General features: G+C 44.1%; 1 protein-coding gene across 6 annotated transcripts in view; it reads right to left on the bottom strand.

Annotated features, from left to right (window-relative positions):
* The window catches only part of COL6A3 (collagen type VI alpha 3 chain), a 90,118-nt gene extending 71,953 nt beyond the window's left edge, over window positions 1–18,165 (bottom strand). For 4 of the 6 annotated variants that reach the window (XM_032277822.1, XM_032277823.1, XM_032277824.1 and 1 more), the window contains exons 1-2: window positions 17,919–18,157; window positions 764–884 (exon numbers count right to left, since the gene is read on the bottom strand). In XM_032277822.1, the coding sequence (XP_032133713.1) occupies window positions 764–854 (91 nt within the window). In that variant the 5' untranslated portion in view covers window positions 855–884; window positions 17,919–18,157. Of the gene's footprint in view, window positions 1–763; window positions 885–17,918 lie in introns of all 6 variants that reach the window. The other 2 variants (XM_032277827.1, XM_032277828.1) reach the window with 1 other exon arrangement.
* Between the last annotated feature and the right edge of the window lie 7,240 nt (window positions 18,166–25,405).

Genomic DNA, 25,405 nt, shown 5'->3' with positions numbered 1-25,405 from the left:
TGGGCTTGCTCCTGGACTCTACTTACCTCGGGCTGACCTGATGCCTCAACCCATGTTCTTCTTCCATTGAAGTGACACTAGACTCCCCTCCAGCTAAGAGCAACCTGGCCTAGTGAGAGAATCCCTTACAGGCCCAGCTCTCCAGGTCAAGAAAAGGGAGACAGACCCACCTCAGTCCTTCCCAGCTTGCAATGCATGAAGCATTTCCCACTTTTCTAAAACTCTGAAATCAAATTCTCAGTAGGGTTAATTAGAATCCATGTTTTTAATTCATTTTGGGAAACAGACATCTTAAAGATCCCATGAGCCTAGGTGAAAATGCCTTTCTACATCTGGAATTAGAGAGGGTGATCTTTGTTTTTTTTTTTTTTCAGGGAAAATAGTTTTGACTCTCAATCGTTGACTTCTCCCTATTTTATGTGCTCAGGGACCAGCCAGTGCCAGAAATGTGGAAAATCCCTCCAGGTGGTAAAACATTTGAGATACAAACTTTCCGCTCACTTCCAATGTAAAAACAAATCATTTTCAAGCCAATTCCAAGATACTGAACCCAAGTTTTAATAAAAACAGGTCATCTGTCACTGGATAAGAGTATCTGAAAAGCTCTGTTAACCCTATAACTATCATATCGGACTGTCCTGTAATAAATGGCTTAGCTACCTTAAAAACATATCTAAGCTCTCTGACAGCTCCTGATGTCTAAGATCTAAAATCAAAGAATGCCATTCCTTTTTACAAAATCAAGGACGTTTTTGGTTCTTACCTGCTTGCTGTTGTTGGGCATGAGTTGTGGAAAAGCCTGAGAGAAAGAGGCAAAAGACGGCCACTAAGGGCGAATGCCGATGTTTCCTCATTCTGAATTTGTCTAAGCACCAAATATGAACCTAAAAGAGAAAATAGGGCAAAGGGAATGATCAGTTTTTGACTCTCATTATGCAAAATCCCATGCTTTTTACCTCCTTTTTAGACTTCCAAGAGGACTTTGTATCTGATTCATTCTTTGGACCAGCAGCAAAAGGATGGATGATAAATAGATGATAGAGTGATAGCTAGACAGAAAAAAAAAGATTTAGATACATACATGCACACATATATGCATATATAAAAGAAGATAAGAAAAAAAGAAGGAAGGAAAGGAGGGAATGAAGGGAAGGAGGGAAGAAAAAAAGAAAGGAGGAAGGAAGGAAGGGAGGAAGAAAGGAAGGAAGGAAGGGAAGAAGGAAGGAAGGAAGGAAGGAAGAGAGGGAGGAAGGGAGGAAGGAAGAGAGGGAGGAAGGGAGGGGGGAAATGGGAGGGAGGTAAAGAATAGATGAATGAGAAGTGAATAGGCAGAGCTCTCTGTCTAAGGTGACCTCAGACCTCTTCTTGTTGGCAGTACATAGATCACGTATAATGAAACTGCTCACCTTCCTCACTGGGCATTCTTAAACATAGTTCAAAGAACACAATTACATTTTTAAATAACAGGTGTTCATAGCAGTTTCTCCACAATCTAAAAATATTCTTTCTTTTTCAAATTACTAATGACAAAGAATGTATCCATTATGAAAGATGGTTTTGATTAAACATACAAATGAGAATTTTTTATTCTAGTGACTATTACTTTGGCCACAGCCAAAAGCTATGCAATTAAACCTTTTTGTTCCTCCCAAACTAACATAGGCAGCAATTTGGAAATAGCATATTCCTAAGCAAACAGCAGAATGGAAATGGGTCAGGAGCAAAGGCACTGATAGACACAAAATGTGTCAGGTTTTGACACCCAGCTTAAGTTTGTAAGTCGTGTTTAAAAGAACCTCAGAGGAAAGCTTCAGTTTATGGAGAGAACGGGCTTTGCCCAAATCACACCAAGCGCAACCCAACCACAGCAGCCCGGACTATGTCAAGCCTTGTCCATCTTCTCTATTACTATTTAGCATTTTTCCTCCAAGGAAAATCTGCCATATGCCAAACTCCAGTCTCACAATAGAATGAGCCGAGGGTGATTTAATTAGTAAGACTGTGAAGCCAGACCTGGAGGCTAACTGCCCTGTTGCAGCCTCCCACACCCACAACCTCTGGGGGCTACACACAGGATTCCCTGCCAGCCAAGTTCACGTTCACATAAGCTCAGTAGTATGTGTGTCATCAGACCTCTCCCCTGCCAACACCTTCTCTTCCTACCTCAAGACTTTGTGACAGCCTCTTCACTCTCCAATCTCCAATCTAAGAGATCAGCTTGGGGGACAGGGTCTCCCTTAAGACCCCTCCAGAGAGCTGGCCTAGGTCTTTCTGTCTAGGCTGAAGTCTCCTGGCCAGGAAAGCATCTTTTTTCTCCTCTCCTTGACACAGGATTCCAGTTTCCCTCAGCTTTTTCTTAGAGACAGCCAGGACTGCCCATAGGACCCTGTGCTCAGAAGGGTCCCATGCTCAGTTTGATGTCTTGGTATTGCTATCTTGGAATTCTTAAAACGTCTGAACAAGAAGCTCCTCATTTTCATTTTGCACTGATGTGCACGTCAGCGACTCTTCTTACTCAAAATGGCCAGGGGTTTCCCAGTTAGGAGCTCTCTGGTCAGGGGTTCCCTTTTCAAAGGTTTGGGTAATAGTATTGGGGAACAAGGGCATTGGCGACACAAGTAGGCTAGGATGTTATCAAACCGCTGTTTTTGATGCCATGTTATCAAAAGTTATTCAGCATCTACTATGTGCTAATTGCAGTTTTTCAAAATTTTTCATAAGGTGCTCCTCACAGAGGCCTGGAAGAGAGGCGTGGCTATCATTGTCTTTGTGTCATAGAGGAGGAAACAGAGGTTTATTTATCTTTACATTATTTATTTATCTTGTCTTGTCTTATTTATCTTTACATTATTTATTTCTCTTATTTATCTTTACATTATCCTTAGAGGTAGATGCTGATCCTCATCCTTACGGGAAAAAAATTGGGGTGCAGACAGTAAGTGGTCAAGGCTCACAACTATTCAAAAACACCATGGTGCTCAATGGCACCTGCCACACTGAGGGTTCATGAGATGAGAGGATAAAAAGAACATTTTTATTTCTCCTTGAAAACTCCATGATTCCATAGCAACTTTGCAATCAAGTTCATCAGCCTGAATTTGGGCTTTTTAGGAATCAGAAAAGGAGTCAGTGATTTTGGGGAGAGACGAGGTGCCTGGAATCAGATCAGTCTGGATCCTTGACCCACCACACCCTACCTCAGGCAGGTGGTGGACTTGCTCACAGCCTGCATTTCCTCCTCCATAACATGAGGACAATGAGAGCTATGCCTCTCTTCCAGCCCTCTGTGAGGAGCACGTGGCAGGCTGCTTGCTAAATGCCTGATGCCGAATGGACTGTAAGTGAACTCTACCCTTCTCCAACAAGGTTGGTTTCATCAGCACTTCCCAAAATGCATTGCATGGAACACCCATTCCATGAGATGCTCTAAGGGGAAAAACAGGTGTTCCATGAGCCAAACAGTTTGGAAAGTGCTAACTATCAAGCCTCCTTCTGGAACAATTACAATATACTTTAATGTACAGCAGTTCTAAAAAATAAAGAAACCTGCTGTACTTGATTTAACCCAGAATTTTCAAAACATAACTTCATGGCATCTTTTTTCAATCATAGCTATTCACATCTTATGGAACAAGCTGTACACTTTGGGAGCACTGAACTATTCCTCTCAGTGTCTAATTTTGCTAAGTTCTTACTCCTCTGAAGCAGCAACCAAAGGCACCTCCAAAGGCCTGAAACATGCAATCCACCAAGACTGAATCATGAAGCAATAAAAAAGTTCTGAACAGACTTAAAACTAGCATGGGGTTTGAATCAGTAATCAAAAACCTTCCCATGAAAAAAAGCCCAAGGCCAGATGCCTCTCCTGGAAAATTCTACCAAACACTTAAGGAAGAATTAAGACTAATCCTTCTCAAACTTTTCTCAAAAAAATTAAGAGGAAAGAACACTTCCAAAGTCATTTTTATAAGGTCCTTATTACCCTGAAACCAAAATCAAAGACATTACAAGAAAATAAAAATACAGACCAATATCCTTGATGAACACTCATGCAAAAATTCTCAACAAAATGCCAGCTGACCAAATCAACAACACATTAAAAGGATTACACACTATAACCAAGTAGAATTTATTTCTAGAATGCAAGGATGTTTCAACGAAAAACAACGAATCAATGTGACATACCACATTAACAGAATGAAGGGGAAAAAAACACATAATCATCTTAATTAATACAGAAAAAGCATTTGACAAAATTCAGCACCCTTTCATGATTTAAAATAAAAACATCCAACACGCTAGGAATAGAAGAAAATTACTTAAATACAATAAAGGCCATATATTAAAAACTTACAGCTAGCATCATACTCAGTGGCGAAAAACTGAAAGCTGTCCTTCTCAGAGCAGGAAAAAGGTAAGTATGTTTTCTCTCACTACTCCTGTTTAACATAGTCCTGGAAGGCCTCACCAGAGCAATTAGACAAGAACAGTAAATAAAATGCATCAAAATTGGAAGGAAGAAGTAAAATTAACTCTGTTTGTAGATGGCATGAGCTTGTATGTATAAAATCCTAAATACTCCACATATTTTTAAAAAATTATTAAGACTAATAAATGAACTCAACAAAGTTGCAGATTATAAAATCAATAAACAAAAATCATTTGCACTTCTATTCACTAACAGTGAACGATCCATAAAGGAGATTAAGAAAACAATCACATTTATAATACCATCAAAAAGAATAAAATACTCAGAAATAAACCTAACCAAGAAAGCAAATATCTGTGCACTGAAAACCATAAAACACTGTTGAAAGAAATTAATGAAGAAAAAAACAAATGGAAAAGCATCCCATGTTCATGTATTTGAAGACTTAATATTGTTAAAATAGCTACACTCCCCAAAGCAATCTACAAATTCAGTGGAATATCTATCAAAATCCCTATGGCATATTTTGCAGAAATAGAAAAGCAATACTAAAATTCATGTGGGCTCTCAAAGGACCCTAAACAGCCAAAGCAATAATGAGGGGAGGCGGAAATAGCAAAGCTTGAGGCCTCACACTTTCTAATTTCAAAACATTAGAAAATGAAGGTAATCAAAACAATGTGATGCTGACATAGAGACAGACATATGAACCAATGGAACAGAATAAAGAGCCCAGAAATAAAACCTCATATATATGATTTTTGAGCTTCAATAAAGCTAAACAATGGAGAGCCTCCATCGTATGAATGTTGCTCAAAAAACTAAACACAGAATTATCATATAATTTGCCAATCCCACTTTTAGGTATATCTAAAAGAAGTGAAAACAGGATCTCAAGATATATTTGCATACCCATGTTCATTTCAGCATTATTCATAATATCCAAAAGGTGGAAACAACTTAAATGTCCTTCAATAGATGAGATGAATAGATAAGGAAATTAATTTATTTCAACAGTGTTTTATAGTTTTTAGTGCACTGCTTTTTTTTCTTTCTTGGTTAAATATATACATATATAGGATTTTTTTTTTGCAATTATGAAATTGATTATAGATTTCCAAGTCCACTTTATCACAAACCGTCTTCCAGGACTGTGAAGGTCAGCCACATTATGAGCATAGAATATGGCAAAATGCCTGTCTGTATCATTGTAGGTATATAATAAATATTGGTTGAATTCATTAACTGCTATCCCTACAGTTCTTCTAGGACTTTGCACTGTTATTACACCACTTATGTTGTAATTTTCTTTCTTTCTTTCTTTTTTTTTTTTGAGACAGGATCTCACTGTGTCACCCAGGCTGGAGTGAAGTGTCATGATCACAGCTCATTGCAGCCTCGACATCCCAGGCTCAAGCAATCCTTCTTCCTCAGCCCCCTGAGTAAATGGGACTACAGGCACACACCACCCCACGCAGCTAAGTTTTGTATTTTTAGTAGAGACAGAGTTTTGCTATGTTGTGCAGGCCAGTCTTGAACTTTTGAGCTCAAGAGATCCTTCCACCTTAGCCTAAGTGCTAAGATTACCAGCGTGAGCCACTGCTCCTGGCCTACTGTATTACGCTCTTATACATGCCACATACAAAGAATATTATTCAGCCTTATAAAAGAAGGAAATCCTTTTATCTACCACCACATGGATGAAACTTGAGGATATTATGCTGAGAGAAATAAGCCAATCACTGAAAGACAAACACAGTAGTTTATAATTCCATTTATATAAAAGTATTTATTTCATTTAATTCATTCCATTATTTATTTAAAGATATCATTTCATGTATTCATTTAAAGGTATTTATTCCATTTATTTAAAGATATTTAAAGGCATTAAAGCAGTCAAAGTCTTAGAAACAGAACTTAGAACGGTGCTGGCCGGGGCTGTGAGGAGGGGAAGTTGTAGTTACTCTTCCATTGGTGTAGAGTTTCTGTTTTGCAAGATCAAAAAGTTCTAGATACTTGTTGTGCCACAGGGTGCATGTGGTTAACACTGCTGTACTGTCCACTTAAATATAGTCAAGAGAGTACATTTTATGTTATATGGTTTTTACCACAATTAAAATAGAAATGAGGACAGGAAATATCATTTGCCAGATTTTAAAAGCATGGGTAACTATTTACCCCTAAACCACCCATCAATTGAACAGGAATGACGGGAGTGCATCATCTCTTTTTTGAGGTGTGACAGAGTTTAAGAGCGAAGAGGAGAAAACAGTACAGCTAAACATCCTAAAGTTTGTCTCTGTGTGCCTGCATTCAGATAACACAATGTTTGCCCTTGCTTCTAAATAAGACTTGGAAAAGAAGAAGAAAAGAAGATATGTCATGCGAAATGTTAGGGTTTGGCAAAGAAGATCAGAGTCTCATGAAAGTGAGAAAGAATCTAATAGGAACATTCGGACCTGGTGGAAACATGGCTTTGGCCCTGAGCGGTATCCTCAGCTTTGGAATCAGCTCAACCCAAGGCCTGAGCTTTTGTATCTCTGTCTTAATCTTCCTCTTTCCCCAGGTGCTCCCATGGGCTCTGCAAGTCGATTTATGGTTGTCTGTTGTGTAGCACAGGAATTCCATCTTTCCCACAGAGATAAAGAAACCAGGGATGAGGATGATCTAATGTTCTCAGCCTTGCCACCTGAAGATTGATAGCAGAGGAGAGTCTGTCTGGCTGATGAGTGATGCGACTTTGCCATGAATGGAGCAGTGGATTAGTATCCAGATGGACCACTTAGCAAAAGTACAGGGAGAGCCACAGAGAGTTATTGAGGCTGCCAGTCAAGGACAGGAGCTACGTGGGTTCAAAGGAAACCTGAAGCTCAGGCCCATGGATTTGTCATGAAATTCCTCCTGCCTGAGGTCAGGCCAGTCAGGCCCAGAGGGAGAAGCTGGAGTTCAAATCTTGTGGCCCAGCCATGAGGAAGACGGTACACAGTGTGAGCCCTTGGCCTGACCTGCCAAAAATTGGTGAGGCGGAGAAAGACGAAGCCATAAACAAGGGAATGAACTCCAGGACCCATGTGGCTTTGGATTTCCAAAGAAAGTCAACAAAAAGTACCACCTGTGATGAAACAAATCTACCCTATGATTCAGATTCTGAGAACTTGAAGGCATGATCTCAGCAGCTAAAATAGAACCACCTGTCAATACAGCAGTATCTTGGAAATGTATCAACAGTGAGAAAGGAATACTGTTCTAATGATGTTTAGGAGGCCAGTCATCAACAGAACACATTTCTTTCTGCAAGAAAGTGACAGCAATGAGTGGTGATAATGGCAGTGTTGCAAAAGCTCAGTCCAATTGGTTTGCCTTGCAACAGTCACCGCCTGTTGGACATGGATATATTATTGCAAAGTAGAAGAGCAGTCTCCAGTGCTTGTGCTGTAGTTTGACAATGCTCCCAAGTTTTAGCCCTGTCCCAGCACAGCAGGGCTCAGGGCACCCCTGACAGGCTGGACTGCCTGGTCTCCTCCCTCCACTTAGGATGACCCTACCCTCCGCCCCGTGCCATAGCCCCAGCTTTGCCCCTTCCCTCTCTAGGAATCTCTCAAGCTCATGCAACCCTGGGAACCTTCCAGACCTTTCTACCAAGCTCTACCTTTCTTCCCTACAGTCTGTGAGACACATGCCTGAGTGTTTCTTTAAAAAAAAAAAAAAAAGAATAAGCAAGTGCAATATCAATGACCTCAACTAAATAATGGTATATACTTTAGAATAATATAAAAGTACATTTTATATGTGCTATTCTTGATTCTTTCTGTCAAAGTTAAGCATCAAATTTTTGAGCAAAGGTAAGCTTCCTGCTAGATTCTTTCCAGGAATATGGCCTGTTCTTTCCAAAATAACCTGTAATGCTGTAACTGGTCTAAATCAATATTTTAATATGGGATCAACAGATTCAAGGGGTCTATGACCCTCCCACAATTGACTGCAAAACTCCATTTGTGGATGAGGGTTTTCCTGGGGAAAAAGGTCCATGTTTGTACGTGATCCTAAAAGGCAACTGTGCCACTCGTCATCCCCCAAAGTTTAAGCATCACTGCTTCAATCAAAAATTTTAATGCAAATCTTCTGGAAGATCCAGTTCAATTATTTTAAATGTTTAATCCATGTTCAAGAGGCATGATTTTAAGTGGCATTTTTGTTTGTGAATGAGAACACAAGAATATCATAGAGTCTCTCTGTAATGCATTTTGCCTTTGAAATCCAGATTAAAAAAAAAATAGGACAAGCAATAAGATGAGACCTGTCCCCTCACTGTGGAGTCTGGGATGGGAAGAGCTATAGACACCTGTGCAGGGAGCACTGACAAAGAGCACAAGTGAATGATGCCTTGAGCAGGTTTTGCTAATGGTTTTCTTAACCATTCCTACACCTCACACAGTCGAACACCTTTGAATCTACTGATTCTGTCACATATAAAGCATGGAGTGGGCTCACTCTGGGGCAATTCTAGAATTACCTTTCTCGTCTTCCAGAGTGCTCAGTACAATCCACATAGTTACAAAATAAAACCTGGGCAGTATATCTGAGACATCACTCCCTTACATCAACCATTCTGTAAGTAAAATAAACTTTTAATGGTTGAAAATCATATGCAAAGATTTTTATTTTCAAGATGTGAATCTTTGGAAGAGTAGCCCCCTCAATGGGATACTTCCCACTGGAACACAAAGGAGTGGGATAAATACACTGTGCACAGGAATTCTTTTTTCCAGAATATATCCAGATATTGAGGGAAGAGGAGGGGAGGGAAGAGAGGGAAAGGAGCTTTTCCAGCTCTAAAAAGGACAGGAGATGATGCCTGTAGGCCAATGTGTTGCCCAGGCTCCACTGATGACTCAGAACCCATATGGTTCGACTGAGCTGAATTCCCAGGTGGGAAAAATGCCTTTGGCCCCACACACTTTCCCGCCATCAGGCGGGAGGCAGGTCTTGTGGCTCGTGGGCTCCTGGCCCAGCTGGTGAATATCTGCTGATTTTTCGTTTACAATTAACTATTTTCTATTGTTTATTATGCCCTGGAGTCTCCATTTTTAAAAAACGAAATTCCCTGGCAGCAAATTTTGGAGAATTTTTTCATTTAGATTATTAAAAGATGTCAAACACCTTCTCCCCAAATGACCGCCAGACCACCTTAATGAAGGGGAATGAGGCAGCCATCCCCCCTCACTCCCCGACCACCACCCTCCCAGAGGAGGGAGAGAGGAGAGTGCTAGTGACATGTCCTGGGCTTCTGTCTGTGGGTGGGATTCCACGCCCTCCTCCCAACTGCCCAATGGCTGATTTCCCTCCATTTTATAGCTGAAAAATTGAAACCCCAGAAAGGCAAAGTGATTTTCCAAAGTCACATAGATAAAACAAGGTGGAACCAGAATCCTAAGCCAAGTTAGCATTTCCAAAGCTCAAGGGAAGAACCCCGGGAAACCCTAGAGGCTGTGCTGGATTTGGCCCAGATCTCAAGGAAATTCCCCCATGTCTTTGGGGGAAAAAATAGACTTCCTTCGTGGTGACAAGCCACAGATTCTATGTCAATAGAATTCGGCTGTCTGCTATGATTCTTTCAAACATGAAAACAAGAGCCAGAATTGGCTGCTTGAGACCCTTGGGCTGGAAGGGGTCTGTTCCTTCATCCTAGATTCTACGTCCTAAAAGCAACAGATTCAATAAGATAAGTTCATCACATTTTCATTCTCATCTTTCTATTTAGGATTACTCATCTTTTTGTTTATTCTGCCTCATTCTAAAAAGGATTTGAGGTGCCTTTTTCCATTTAGTTTCTAACCCTTTGAAATTTAAAAGGATACCTCTTATTATAAACGTTGCCCTACATGGCCCTTCAACCTAAAATCATATTCAATCATATTCCAATGAATATATTTCCCAAACTATTTTGCAATTCTGTAAATTCGTTTTCATTCAGCCTACTCAAAAGTTTTTTTTTTTATTTTCCATGTCTGGAAATCTTTTTTAAGAAAGAGACACACACATGCACACAAGGAAATAATTTTAAAACAAAGACTCAAATAAATCCAGAGCTCCCATTTTGAAGTCATTTATTTGGTTTTCTCCAAGCACTGCTTTTTAAAAATCAGCCGGTCTCCCTTGTCAACTTCTGGGACTCCTGTTAGTTCCTAATCGTCCTGTTTAAAATTCGAGCAGTGGAAATAGTCAAAGACCATAGTGGGAGAGCCGTGCACACTGACCATGTAATAAAAAGTCAAATTTCAGTAAATTTGAAGCACTCCTCCACCCCTGCCTTTGCCATACCCGTTCCTAGACTGTGAGAATGGGAGCTCCCCATTTCTTTCTCTTTTTCTCACCCTTTCTCTTTTTGCCTGAATCCTGGGAAAGAAGACCCCATTCTTGTCCTCAGGGAGGAAGCTACGAAAGGATTTATTAAGTCCTGCAGTTACAGTAGGAGGATAATGGAATTTAATATGCTCTTGCTGTTTGAAAGACCCAAAGGAGAATCCTCAAAAGCAAATGTTTTGGAACAGCCCCAAGAAACCCTCCAAAGAAATACATCAAATTTTGGTTTTCTTACTGTTTATTTTACAACTTGGATTTCATAAATTTTTTTCTTCCTTTTTTTTCTTTCTTTTTATTGAAACAGAGTGTAGCCCCTCGTCCAGGTTGGAGTGCAGTGGCACAGTCAGGGCTCACTGCAGCCTCAACTTCCTGAGGTCATGCAATGCCCCCACTTCAGCCTCCCAAGTAGCTAGGACTACCGCTGTGGGCCACCACGCCTAGCTAATTTTTTTTTTTTTTTTTAATTTTGGTACAGACAAGGTCTCACTATATTGCCCAGGCTGATCTCAAACTCCTGCACTCAAGGGATCCTCCTGCCATGGCCTCCCAAAGTGCTGAGATTACAGGCCTGAGCCACCACACTTGGCCTTCGAATTCCTATTCTATGAAAATATTCTAGAACAATAATCTATTTGACTCAAACTGAATGGGTAACCTGTGATAGCAACATTTTAAAACTCTCCTTGTCAGGCAGGGTAACTAGACCTCCTTTGTCACCTACTGGGGTCCTTGTTAGATATGGAGTAACTGACTCGAGATCTTCGGCTCTTCCTCGTAAAATCTAACAAAACAACACCTGTTCTGCAACTCATGGATTATAATAGAGCAATGCAGAGAGAGAGGGCCTGGACACCCCCTAGCAATGCCCCGCTCTGTGAACGAGAGCACCTGTAAGACCACGCCGCCCACCAACCAGGCTCAGGCCAAGCTCCTCAGAGTCTCCTTCCCATTACAAAGGCAGCTTTAAGAAACTCCAGATTAATTGCCCAGATATTTGAAAAATTACTTTAAAACATATTCCTAGCATTCAAGATAATAACCATGAAGCAGAAAGTTCCATATCTGGTGTGATTTGAATGCTAGACACCACCATCCAAATGTAAATCACGTTCCACATTCTGAATTATATGGCAGCCAGATGAGATTTTGTCTGCATTTATACTGCTAATTATAAACATCAGGCAGAGACTAGTTCCATTTCAATGTTAAAGAAGAGGGTGCACTAGAAAACGCTTCAAAAGAAATTGCACAAATGCCCACTCCATTCCAAACCCTTGCCACATGACGCTGCTGGATCCAAATTGGAGCTTGGCACTTACTCCTGTCTCTTTCTTTCTTGGCAATGAACTTGAGTGCTACTGACCTTTCCAAAACTGTGGGTTTCCACTGTAAATGATTAAAGTGGCTGAAAGGTGCTCCCATTGTGAGAAAAAAAAAAGATTTTTTTGTTTGTTTTCTAGTCTAACTCATAATCAAATAGAGAAGAAAAAATTATTCTTGAATATAGAGAAAAATCAAGTTGGGACATCTGATAAAATATCATCAATGCTGGATTTATTGCAATAACCTGGGAAATTCTACTTCCTTACTGCCTCTGTCAGCAATGGTCAACCAATCTCTCCCAGCCTCCCTTTTGAAAGAACCCCCTGAAAGAAGGCTCCTTGCCTGTTGCTTGAGCAGGCCATAGTCCTGTAACTGCTGTCTTCTATCTGTTGCCCTGGGCTCAGATGAGTGATGGATTTTCTGCAACCCCAATTAGAAACAGAGCCCCCTGGTGCATCGCTGGGCCAGCTGTGGGTTTAGCTGAGTTGGCACTAACTCTGGGTACCAGCCCTGGGCTGCTGGATCAACTAATGAACATTCCAGGAGTGAAAAACCAGTTTCCTGGAATGGTTTCCCTTGAGATCTGAGTCATCTCCAGCTGCCGTTCAATTTTTAATTTTGAAACTAAACCGAGCCATGAGCTCTTCCTTCCAGTGGCCAATTCCTGACTTTCGGCGTTCCTGAAAATCTAATGTATAGCATACATGGGGGGGGTTACAGAAACATTTCCCATTGTACTTTTCCCTGGCCGCTCCCAATTCTCAAATGTTCCTCTGTACTTCATGAGTTTTAAGCTTCAAGAGAGCAGCAGGATCGTACTATGCTAAATGCAGCCAGACCCCTACAAGACTAACAATTTGCCTTTGGGAGAGGGTTTGGCAGAACTTTTCTTATTTGTTTTTTACTTCTCTCCTTTTCTTTCCAGATTTTTTAAAACAACAGTTACCCCTCTGCTGAATCAACTTAAAAGAGGCTACTCCAAAGAAGACTGGGAATAGGAAGAGTGCCTTTCTCCACGTGGCACCCTGCAACACTCTTAAAGGCTTGTTCCCCTTGTAACGTCCAGAGCGCAAGATGTCTACATGTTGGAAACATCAGACACTTCTGCCACCAGCTGTGTGGCACTGCCACTGGCATGCCGCTCTGAGCTCTTTCTTCATCTGAAGTATAAAGGGAGAGGAGAAACCCTCTGCCAAGGTCATAGACTTTTGATATTTCAAATAGCCAAACAGAAATTACATGCTTGCCCACCAGAAGAGAGGGGGCTGTGTCTTAGCCATTTTTATCCCCTCCCTGAACCTCAACACTCAAGGCCGTGGTGCACAATAGGCCTTGTTAAACTTAAGTAAACGTGAGAACACAAAGACCACACCAAAGGGTTAGGTTGTTTTTTGTTTGTTGGTTGGTTGGTTTTGCTCTTAGCTAGGATTCTCTCCTCAGAGTCTTAACACTGGTTATCAAGCTAACAAACATAAATCTGAGAGTCAGTAATATGTATTTGCATTAATGAATATTTAAGATGAGATATTCATAATTGTAGCTTGTGTGCATTTTTAGAAGTATGTTAAAACCAATTGACCTTTAGGGGAAAATATCAGAGGACATGTCATGAACATGTCTGGAAGTTTCTCTTCGAGTTCTAAAATTCAATAACTCTACAAGGATACACAATGGCATGAATATGCAAACTTACTATGGTCCCCAACACCAGGCTGTTCATTTGAACTTCTATAATTAGATATGGGTAAAATGCTTCCTATAAAGTATCATTTGCTGAATACCCTTGTGATGCAATTATGTTTGACAACAAAGAATGCCCCCTTTGAAGGCACGACTTTATTTCAATACACTCACACGTGAGCAGAGAAGACAAACAAAGCTCTAATGTATGTCCACTTCAGTTATTATGAACAGACACAATAAATATAAGAATAATAATGTACTGAAATGCCAATCCTAAAGTTACTCGCAAGTTCTGCTGAGATGTACATCACTGAGTCACTGCAAACCCTGAAACCCCACCCTGAAACCCTGGAGACTCCAGGCACCACTTCAGAGATTTTTCTGGAGCTCACAGAGATATACCTCCCTCTAGAGGAAAGAAAACCAAACTGCCTTTTCAAAAACAGCTAGACCAGGATGAACGTGCTAACTCAAAATTTCTTTTTTTTTTTTTTTTTTTTTGAGACAGGGTCTTGCTGTGTCGCCCAGGCCAAAGTGCAGTGGCAGTCATGGCTCACTGCAGCCTCAACCTCCCAGGCTCCCAGCCTCAATCCTCCCGCCTCAGCCTTGTAACTGAGATCACAGGCGCATGCGACCATGCCTGGCTAATTTTTTAAATTTTTTTTGTAGAGACAAGGTCTCACTATGTTGCCCAGGCTGGTCTCAAACTCCTGGATTCAAGCAATCCATCCGCCTGGGCCCCCACTGTGCCGGCAATACAGGGATGAGCCACAGCGCTTAGCCCTCAAAATTTCATCTCCCTTCCAAATGGACTATAAGATCAGAATGTATTAAAAATTATATTTTCAAAACTAACAAACTGAGTTCCTGAAGGGAATATCTCCTTTGCAAAATCAGGACCTGTGGGATACTCCCTAAGACATTCATGAGCACACATTAGAGGGGGCAAGCAACATCTTTTATTTAACAAGTAGGACTATCCTTTCTCAGCACTGAATTTTTCCACTGAATTCCACTGAAGTTTTACGGTGGAAACAGAGCTGTATCTAGAAATGGGAGAATGAAGAGAACCATCCTTGTCTAGTTTATGTCTGTCTGAATTAGCAGGAAGCTTAAAGCTCCCCTGCTTTAAAATTTGGATGGTTCATGGCTTTCATTTCCTTAACTCGAGCTAATAGGATTTTCTCTAAATGTCAGGTCCCTCCTCAAATCGTCAGCTATTTATGCTGCAGCTGTGTGCTTTTTACTGCCTGCTTGCTGCAGCCAGGACACCGTGAAAAGTTTGCTCCCGTAGGTCAGGGTGGAAAAGCTGCCTGGGACACAACGTCCCCTTCAGATGGAAACCGCCTGCGATTCTTTCCCCAAGAGATAACAGATTTTCAGCTTCTTCCAAAAGGAGCAATGACAAAACTGAACTTTCAAATAAAAACTTTTGCTAAAGTTGTTACTGTGCCTGCCAGGAAGTCTCACGCAATAGTATCCGCGACTTGTCGGTGGTGAATTTTAAATCCTAAACACGGAATTTCACATAGAAGTGGGAGATGATATGGACCGCTGGTGAAGACTACACTTGACCCAGTTGTCTAAACACTCTGAGCAAGGAACCAAATGAAGCCTCACTGGCAGAAACTCACTACCAGCTTCCAAAGCTTCCAGAGAAGGCAATCTTGTTTAAGCCAGCTTTAGGCATCCACATCTAGGGGTTCCGTTCCTGAAACTAAGGTCAGGATGAGCAGCCTCACTGGAACCACAAATCAACAAATGATGGAAGAGAGGTGCTTCTTCCTACTTTCTCATCAGGGGCATATTAAGTTCTAGGATAGGAAATTACAAGAGGCACTTATGGTAACGTCAGTGCAATGTGCTGAGTCCTGAATGCTTGAGAATTAAAATGAAGTGCAAAGCGAAGACAATGTTTCAGAAGGATGCCTGCCTCACGTCAAAAATATCATGCGGAACCCGATTTTGGACATTTGCCACACATCCCCTCACCTGTGGGCGACAGCCACGGTGGGGTGCAGCACGAGTCCTCCCACGCAGGGGAAAAGCGGGGCTGAGGGCTAACATTCTAGAGGCTTCCCCACCACCTCCCAGAAAGGTGCTGTGGCCACACCCTCCAAGGCCTGGTTAGGAAAAGCCAGGACAGCCTCACTTCACCCCAACATGGAATTCCTTCCCAAGCCTCCTTTCCACTCAGTGTCGGCTTCATGGTTCCCCTCGGCCATGAGTGAGGAATGGGGAGAAGCAAACCTCTGGGTAATAAGAAACCCTCGCCTAAACAAACACGTCCAGACAGACAGCCGGTCTCAGATCCTGATCTCTGTAGAAGCCCCACCTCCCCACCCCAGGCTTCCATCCTCAGCTATCAGCCCACTTCAGAATGAAGAGCATTCAAGCCCCCTCCCTCGGGGCCCTCCACCCCCAGGAGTTGGCCTGAGCCAGGGCTGCCAGCCCCGGCGTTCTGGTCACACAGCCGGTGCCCCCTCCCCGCCGTCCGCCTCACTTCTTTCTCTGTTCATTGGTAGAATCTTAGCCCAAAGCTGTTTTCCCATCTAGATGTGAGTTATTTGGGATCCTCCATCACCAGTCTGTCTGCTCCCCTGCAATGGGGAAGGATTTCGCTGCCATCTCAGACAGCGGCTCCATGGCCTAGGCAAGGAACCCCGCATCTCAGAGCCTCTGGTTTTCATTTTGAAAAACAGGGAACAACTCCACCTGTGGCTTCCATCCAGGAATCCTGTTATCTTTAGCCCAACAGAAACCTCAGAAGTCCCAGCAATGTCATCAACGGCCACCCACTCAGTTTTCAATATAGTTTTGCTTAGGAGCAATATAGCTTTGATTTTAAAGCCATTTCGGTTCAATTATTGACAGTGTTAAGAATCGGTCCCTGGGGAGTTGGGGGATCCCAGGTGGAGCATCCGCCATCCCCATGAGCTCTGAGGGCCCTGCAGCTCGAGCACACTGTGGTCCTCATCGGAGTGAGCTGTGTGTGGGGAGGGGTCACTATGTGTGGGGAGAGGTCACAGCCCTGCCTCCCCATCCAGTGCAGCAGTAGACACTCCTGTGCTCACAGAGGGGGGCTGCTTCTAGGGTCTGCACCAGCCTCAAAACTGGCTCCTGGTGATCCCTGTGGAGGCTGATTTTTCTTCAACCACTCCCTCATCCCTCCCCACGGCCCCACCCATGCTTCAATCCCGGTTCATCTTCTAACATAGTAGGCCCCTTGAAACAGGTTCCCCAAACAGGCTGGCCACTGTCGGTGAACGTTTTCCATCCTCAGCAAGAGAGGACCCAAGCCCCACCCTGCGTCCTCCAGGCCAGGGAACAGCCCTCGGGGCCTCCCGGCTTGGCACTGGCCTCACCTCTGCGCAGCGTGGGCTGGCCCTCCAGTCCCAGGGGCCCTGCCTTATACTCGCAGCATGCTGCCCAAGTGGCAGATTCCTTCTTCCCCTCTGACCCCTGCAGCTCCTTAAAGCAACCCCAAGGGACAAAGTCTCCAACAGAGACTTCAGGTTCCCGAAAAGATGAAAGCTTGATGGCAATGACTGAGTGACCCTTGACTTGGCCCTGAGCCTGAGCACCAGAGTCACTCCAGTCTCACAAATGTGCTCCACCAGCACCTTCCCATGGGTGGCCCTGTGCAGAAGACCCACGCGGGTTGCACCCCGACCCAGTGTCACCACCCAGAGAGCTCAGAGATCATCTCTCAGTGGAGCCGCTTGGCAAGGGGGTGCTTATAGTCCTCAGCAAAGACGCTTCTGCAAACAAAGCGGATCCCAACCGGGTTTTAGAAGAAGGCGGGAACTTAAATAAATCATGGCCCGAAACAGGCTGCTGCCCGGAAGGCACAGGGCGCGTGCAGCAGCCACAGACACGCGGTGGGAAAGCGTTCACACTCTTAGGCACCCATGACCTTAACCAAGTTAAGGAAACCCAATTGCTACAAAGTGAGAAAGAAAAATCGGCGGAATCTTCCAGAAACCTAAAACATGTACAGAAAACTGAAGAACAGCGTGAACATGAGAGCCACTGAAGCTGCCTGGAAACGATCGCTTCAGGTTTACAGCATTTCCTTCCAGCCCCGAACCTGGAAAAACAGAAGAGAAATCACACTCACCCCTGAGCAAACCTGAAGGCGCGTGTGTCCCTGGGCTCCTCGATTCAATTAGCTTTGAATAGGATGCATATTTCTCCCACTCACTATGTCTCCTTCTCTTTTCGTAGCCTTTCTCCACCAAAGAAGTGGAGACTCAGAGCTGCGGAGACTCTTGCAGTCTTTGCAGGAGGCTGGAGCCCAGGAGAACAGAACAGCCTTTGGTGGAAGACTGAGCTCCAAACTAGACTGGGGCCAGGGATACAGTCAGGGCTTCCTCCAGCTCCTCCTCCTCCTCCTCCTCCCTCCCAGACCCCTCCCCTCCCCCTCCTCACTGCAGAGCTGACCCAAACTGTAAATGAAACCAGACTCCTGCACTCTGTTTCTTCTGGCCCCCGCTCAGGCTGATGTCACCCTCTAAAGGCTGTCTTCACCCTACATTCGTTCAGCTGGATTCCTACAAACCCCAACTCTTTAAAAAAAAAAAAAAAAAAAAAACTGACCACTTCTACTCGTCACCTTTTGGGCTGGGCCCTTGGCGGCAAAAAGAATAAATTTTGGAATTTCTTCATGGGTATCCATGGTTTTCCTGCAATGTTTTCCAACACCATCTGAAAGGAAAACAGGAAATGCGGTCCCCCCTTACCCTCACCACACCCTCCCATTTCTTCTTGAAGTTTCTGAATTGAGACTTCTACTAATAACCTCCCCTTTCAAATAGAAAAACCAGCAATTAAAATCGCCTTGGCTTTCCGTTAACCAAAGCTCTGTTCACCAGTGAAAAGGAAAAAAAAAAAGGAGGCTACATTTCTTTTAGCTTCTATATATAATGATTCTGATTGTGGAGCTTATAGGCCCCTTCTAGGCACAGACAGGGGTAATGAAAATGGTTATCTTGCTCAAAGCTTCAGGAAAATTCTTGAGTAAGAACTTCTGTTTCTACAAAGCTTTGCATATTTCAAAACATTTCAGTATACATTCTCTCCTTTATCACAAACATCAACACCCTAAGGCCTTTTAAATAGAGAGATGTCTTTTTTTTAATTGGGTGAAACTGTGGTCCCATTTTACAGATGAAAGAAACAATGTTCAGAGAGAGTAAGCTGCATGATCATTGTCCGGTCTGGATCAGTGGCAGAGCGCAAATGGCAACCCCCGCCGTGGCCATCCCCAAACTTCTCACTTCTCTCCCACCACGTGGTCCTTATGAAAAATCCATTAATGTGAAATATCAAGAGGCATCCCAAAGGTTTTCTTTCTGACTTTGAGATCCTTCTGAACCAAGTTGGAAGAGTAAATAAATCATTAGGTCCTTTCCATGGATTATCTCCCTCCGATTTAGGGAAGAAAGGAGACAGTGCCCCAGAGGGAATGCCTGCTCCCCTCTGCAGCTCCAGGGCTCCCTTCCTCGCCCATAAAGGGGCCCAGTCCATCTCTGCACCAAAGGGCTCACTTGCAGAGCACTGGGGCAGGGAACAAGGATGGAACCTGAGTTATGGGGTTCTTAGATGAAGACACGCTGAGCAGAGGCTCCAGGTATAGAACTGCGCTGCCTGCATGATATGTGGAAGGATAACACGTCCCTGCGGGGACATCCAGCTCTCTGCCCTCATCCTCTCTGCACACTGCAGGCATGGACTCAAGCCCCTACAGAGACCTGGGATACTTGCTGTCCCCCTCTTGGTGAGAGTCTGCAAGTTCAGCACTCGGAGGACTATTTCTCCCAGACACATTGTCTGCTGCAAAGAAGACAACCTTTGATTACAACCCCATGCTTCAAGCAGCTCAGCAAACTGAGGTTAACTGAACAAGCACGTTTTAGGTATTTCCACTCCACGGTTTCTTTCAAATACAAATACACTATTTTTTTTACAAAATCGCTAGGCATATGCATTCCTTGATATTAAATGTTTCTATTACAGTTGACCTCGTATCCATGGGTTCTGAATCCATGGATTTAACCAACTGTGGTTCAGAAATATTTTTTTAAAGTGGATGACTGCATCTGTACTGAACATGTACAGACTTTTTTCCTTGTCATCATTCTCCAAAAGACACAGTATAACAACTGTTCACATGGCATTTACACTGCATTAGGCATTATAAGTAATCTAGAGATGACTTAGAGTACATGGGAGGATGAGCACGGAAGTACGTAAGATTATATGCAGATACTACATCATCTTATTTCAGGGATTTGGGCCTCCATGGATTTGGATATCCACAGAGGACCCTGGAACCAGTCCCCCATGGATACCAACAGATGACTACATTTAAATAGCTAGGACAAGAAATCCTTTAGAACAAGATTTAAAGAAATAAAAGCTCCCGTTCAGTAGGAAACCATAATCTTTAATATTTAGCTGCACCTAATCATTGATGATCCAGATCCTCTTCAGCACTGCCCGTGGCTCTAGAAACTTCTGGAGGCTGGTGGTAAATCTCCCTTCTGCTAACAAGAGAGAATTTTGGCTCTATCGCAGCTTTATTCCTTAATCACCAGTATGTGGAATCTCACTTAAATTTCCAGTTCCTCTCTGCCACCTGATCCCAGGAGGAAAAACCACCTCAAAAGTTAGAGCTGCCCTAAATGCCCCAAGCCCTGGATCTAAGCCTGGCTATCGGTGGGACCTCATAAGTCGCTGAATCTCTCGATTCTGTTTCCCCTTCACTGCAGGCTTGAACCGGCCCTTGGCATCTCTTCCCATTTCCTTTCCATATCTTTTCTTTAACTACACAAGTTAGCAAGTTTATAACTCCATTTCCCAAGCTCCCTTGTAGCTGTGGCCCTGATGGGGATGAGGTTTCCCCACCAGATACACGGCTGTGGGACTGGAAGGTGGCTGAGGCATGGTGATTTTCTGAGACTTGGGCTGGCCTTTCTCCTGTTGGCAAGGACAGTGTGGAAGGTGCCATGGGTGCCTCTGGAAGACCCCTTCAGATGGGAGTCAGATGCTAGTGGTTCACACCCAAGCTCTCTCCTTGGGGACTGTTCATGGATGCTGGGAGCTGCCTCTTCTGGAGACATTGGGATATGTGGGGTGGGTGGAGTTCTAAGATGACCCCCAGGAGTCAAGCCTTTGTGTAACTCCTCCCTCCCACCTTGAGTGGGAATGAAACCTGAGTCCTGATTCCAGTGTTTGAACATGACAAAGGTAAATGGTGTCCCTTCCTAGATTAGGTTACAGTTAGGTCACAGGAAGTCACCCAGGGATCACAGAAGCCTCTGTCTTAGGAAATGGCAGAGAGAGATTATCTTGCAGCTTGCTGGGGTCTGGATGTCAGGTCCCTCAAAAATCTGTATGTTGAAATTCTAACCCCCAAAGTGATGGCATTGGGAGATGGGGCCTTTGGGAGGTTATGAGGTCCTAGCGGAGAAGCCCTGATGACTGGAGTCAGCGCCTTATAAACAAGGACATGGAGAGACCACTCTACCCTCCCACCACATGAGGACACAGAAGGAAGGTGTCGTGCATGAGCCAGGAAGCAGGACCTCTGCAGACACCGAATCTGCAGGCACGTTGATCCTGGGCTTCTCAAACTCCCGAACATGATAAATAAATTTCTGTTATTTAAGTCACCCAGTTTATGACATTTTGTTACAGGTGTCCAAATGGACTAAGACACTGGTCTTGATAAAGTGAGCTGCCATCCTTAGAGGGCCAATGGCAAGGAAATGTGGGGGCCTCTGGGAGCTGAGAGCAGCTCCTAGCAAGCAAGGAAGCAGGACCCCCCAACTCGACAACCACAAAGGCCTGACTTCTGCCAATATCTACGTGATTTCAGAAAGAAATGTAGTCTCCCAAACGGATGTTTCAGCCTCTGAGACCCCAACAGAGGACCCAGCGAAGCAGGCCCGAATTCCTGACCCAGGATGCTAAATGTATGTTGTAAGTTGCTAACTTTGTGACAATTTGTTACACAGCAGCTGATAACTAGTAAAGGGTTATAGCCCATCTCCCTTGGGGTGGCCCACAGCCAATGATGTCTGATGTGGGATACCAGAGCACCCTGTCTCAGGCTCTGCTTCAAGGAACTTGAACAACTCCAGGCCATTACCCCTGGGCCAGAAAACCTTGGCAGCAGGATTCCCACTGCAGAACTGCCCGTGGGACCAGGCTGACTTCTCAGAGTCCACTCCTTGCCTGGCTTCCTCTCTGCCCTTGTCCTCCTTCCTGCCTTCATTCTAGGTCTCCCCTGGGAGCTCTCCGTCAGTAATCACTTGCACAGCACCCCATCTCAGGCTCTGCTTCCAGGAACTTGAACACACACAGAGTCATAGGGAGGCCGATATGAAGACTCCAGCTCCCTGAATGTTAAGAGGCAGTGGCAGGCAGTGTAGCGGACTCAGCATCCAAGTTCCATCACAGGCTCTAGCTCTGGGACTTGATGGGAAGTTGTGGCCACAGCAGTAGCAGCTGCCACACCCCACATCTCAGCATCCAGACAGTTGCTGAAGGGTACCTCAATCTGCATCCTCTAAGCCCTGTACTGCAGCTGTGCAGTGCATTCCTAAGTTCAGTCTCTCCAGTGCAGGCTCCTATTTCCCTGCCTCCCAGAATGGACCAGAGGGTTTGTGCTGGGATGTCCTGGGAGTTATTCCTGGAGGCCCAGCTCAAGTCCACTCTTCTCACCCTCCCAACCGGCTCCCGGTGATGGATCTGCAATCATGTTAATAGATTTGCTTGTTGCAGTGAGGCTGGAGTTTCCTCTCTTTGAAGAGGATGTATGTGAGATTCCAAAGACAGTAAAATGCTCCACAGAGGCAACTAGACCTATTTCAAGACAAGAAGAATTAGAAGCCCAACCAAGGAAGAGGACTTGAGGCTGCCACTGACCCACAGGCAGAGGTCAGCTGGGATTTCTCATTCCATCCCTGTGCCTGATTTAAGCCTCCTTCAGTAGCGAAGTGGAAAGTTAGCAGCTCTCTGGGAATGAGGCCCTAGTGCCTTCTTTGCTACTAACTCACCACAGGTCTTGGGCACGTCAGCCAAGCTTCCTGCACTCAGTTTTCTCATTTGCAGAGTGAGTGGTAGCTGTGCTCAGTAATGTCCAGAATCATCCAGCAATAACCCCCCGAGGATCTGGGCTGCATCAGCCATATTCATCTCTGCCTCAACTTCTTTCACTGCCCCAATTTGCAAATTTCAAAGCTCCCACCTCTAGATTCAGCCCCACTCAGCCCCAGTTTCAAAAACAAGGAGAAATGCCAGATATAGGTGATAGGGAGGAAGGCAGCAAATCACACTGCCATGTGTGTACCTATGCAACAATCTTGCATGTTCTTCACATGTACCCCAAAGCCTAAAATGCATTAAATAAATAAATAAATAAATAAATAAATAAATAAATAAAGCATGGATGGACCAGCTGCCACTCCCTATTCCCTAAGCACTTCATATGAACATGTTGGTGTGAATCTTTCCTACTCTATTCTACTGCACAAGTGATCCTGTTTCTGTGATTTTTGAAAGTCTAAAACCACATGGCACTTCACTTCGGGCTACTAAAACACAGCAGGCTATGAGGGAGGTGTGGTGCCAGCGATGGACAGAGAGCTGTCAGGTCATGCGTCTAGACCAGTACTTCTCTTATTTCAGGAATACCCTTCCCCTACTTTGATCACGGGTTCAAATGAGAGCTGCCATCTTCCAGAAAAACCCTCTAGCATCACCTCTACCAGGTGATCCAGAGTTGGTGAGCTCATCCCCAAGCTGCTAGCTTGCTCCTTAGAGCCAGCCAGTCTCAGGCCCTCTCTGATAATACCAGGAGCTGCCGTATTTGCTACCATTTGGAGGAAGTCAGCCAGGGAGAGCAAATCAGAGAGAAGTGAAGGGGAGACAGAGTGCAATTGGCTTCCTGACTGCAGACATCCTGTCTATACCAGTTCAAGTTAAAATTCCAACACTTACAGCCAAAACACCCTGCTTGATGCACTCATACAATCTGTTCAAAGAAGACACATTTCTGAAATAAGTCCTGGACTAGCAGATCAGTCAAGACATTACACTAATTCCCACTGTAATGCCACGATTTCTTCTGCTGTGGTAAAAGTATAACTGTTCTTGATTTTTCTTGACTTTTCTTAAAAACATTTTTTTCATCAAAATAGGCAGGATCGGGAGGCCGAGGCAGGTGGATCACCTGAGATCAGGAGTTCGAGACCTGCCTGGCCAACATGGTGAAACCCGGTCTCTACTAAAAATACAAAAATTAGCTGGGTGTGGTGTCAGGCGCCTGTAATCCCAGCTTCTTGGGAGGCTGAGGCAGAAGAATCACTTGAACCCAGGAGGCAGAGGTTGAAGTGAGCCGAGATCAGGCCATTGCACTGCAGCCTGGGTGACAAGAGGGAAACTTGGTCATAAATAATAAATAAATCAGGCAGGAAGGGAAGTCTTTGTCTCTGTGCAACACAAAAGCCTGGAATATAAAGTAGATGTCAAATATGTTTCCTAAAGCGTCAACCTCGCGAGACACGGATGAGAACCGGGGGTCCTAAAGTGAGTCTTTTAGCATACAGGAAACACCTTATTAAAATAAACATTCTTGTGAAGAAAAGTCTAACAAACAATTCTATAGTCACCTTGAATGATTAATTTTGGGGGTACATGTGAACCTGGACATTTGAGGGGGATGAGAAGATTGTACTAAAGAGAATGTGTCAGGTTTTAGCTGGCACTAGGAAAACCGGTGTAAAATTGCCCAGTTAAAAATACAGCATTTTTCCTAGAATTTTGTGAGCTATAAACCATGCTCAGCTGATTAATTTTAAGGATGTCAAACCCAAATGTGAGAAGATCCAAGAAACTTTTTGCAGTTGATTGGAATTCCAAAATTTTAGCAAGGAGAGGTTTGGTTTTATAATTATAGTGCGACACCAAAGTGCCAATTTGGGTTTTTTCAGTTTGAAATATAAATTTCCATGTGTGAAAGATGGGTGGACCAGTTCCTTTATTTAACAATCTTAGCCTTGTGATGAATTTTCTCTTAGGCACAAAGTCAGATGTCTACTCATTTTAGCTTCAAAGTCATCTCAGTTCCTTCATCCCTTCACTTACTCAACAAATGTGCACTGAGAAGCTATTGTGTGGGGAGGCTCCGCCCCAGGAAGCGGAGGTGATGCCAAGATGAAGCAGGGGCGACCTCAAGGCTCTCTGCAGACCCGCGGGGACCCGGCTCGGGGGCACGCACAGGACGGGCCGATGCTGGGGACGCCGGGAGAGGGCGCCCTCATTTCCACCTGAGAGGAGACCCGAGGACCGCGTGCACTGGAAATCCGATCTGCAGTGATAAGAGCAGATCCTCAGGAACCGGAGGCTCCCGTTACTTTCCAACACTGAGCTGAGGCTGAGAGCACAGGGAGGACGGGGGTTTCAGTGGGGAGGACCTGGGCCCCTAGATCCCCACCCCACGCTGACCCCTCCTCCCACCTCACCCCGAGATTAATTTCAAGAGCAAGTAAAGCAGAGAAGCCCCAGACCCAGGGACAACAAGCACAGAACACGACCCGG

Source organism: Sapajus apella, unplaced genomic scaffold (genome assembly GCF_009761245.1).
Source record: "Sapajus apella isolate SASKATOON/1434 unplaced genomic scaffold, GSC_monkey_1.0 scaffold10, whole genome shotgun sequence".
Classification (NCBI taxonomy): domain Eukaryota; kingdom Metazoa; phylum Chordata; class Mammalia; order Primates; family Cebidae; genus Sapajus; species Sapajus apella.
This window is presented reverse-complemented; position numbering and strand designations above follow the sequence as displayed.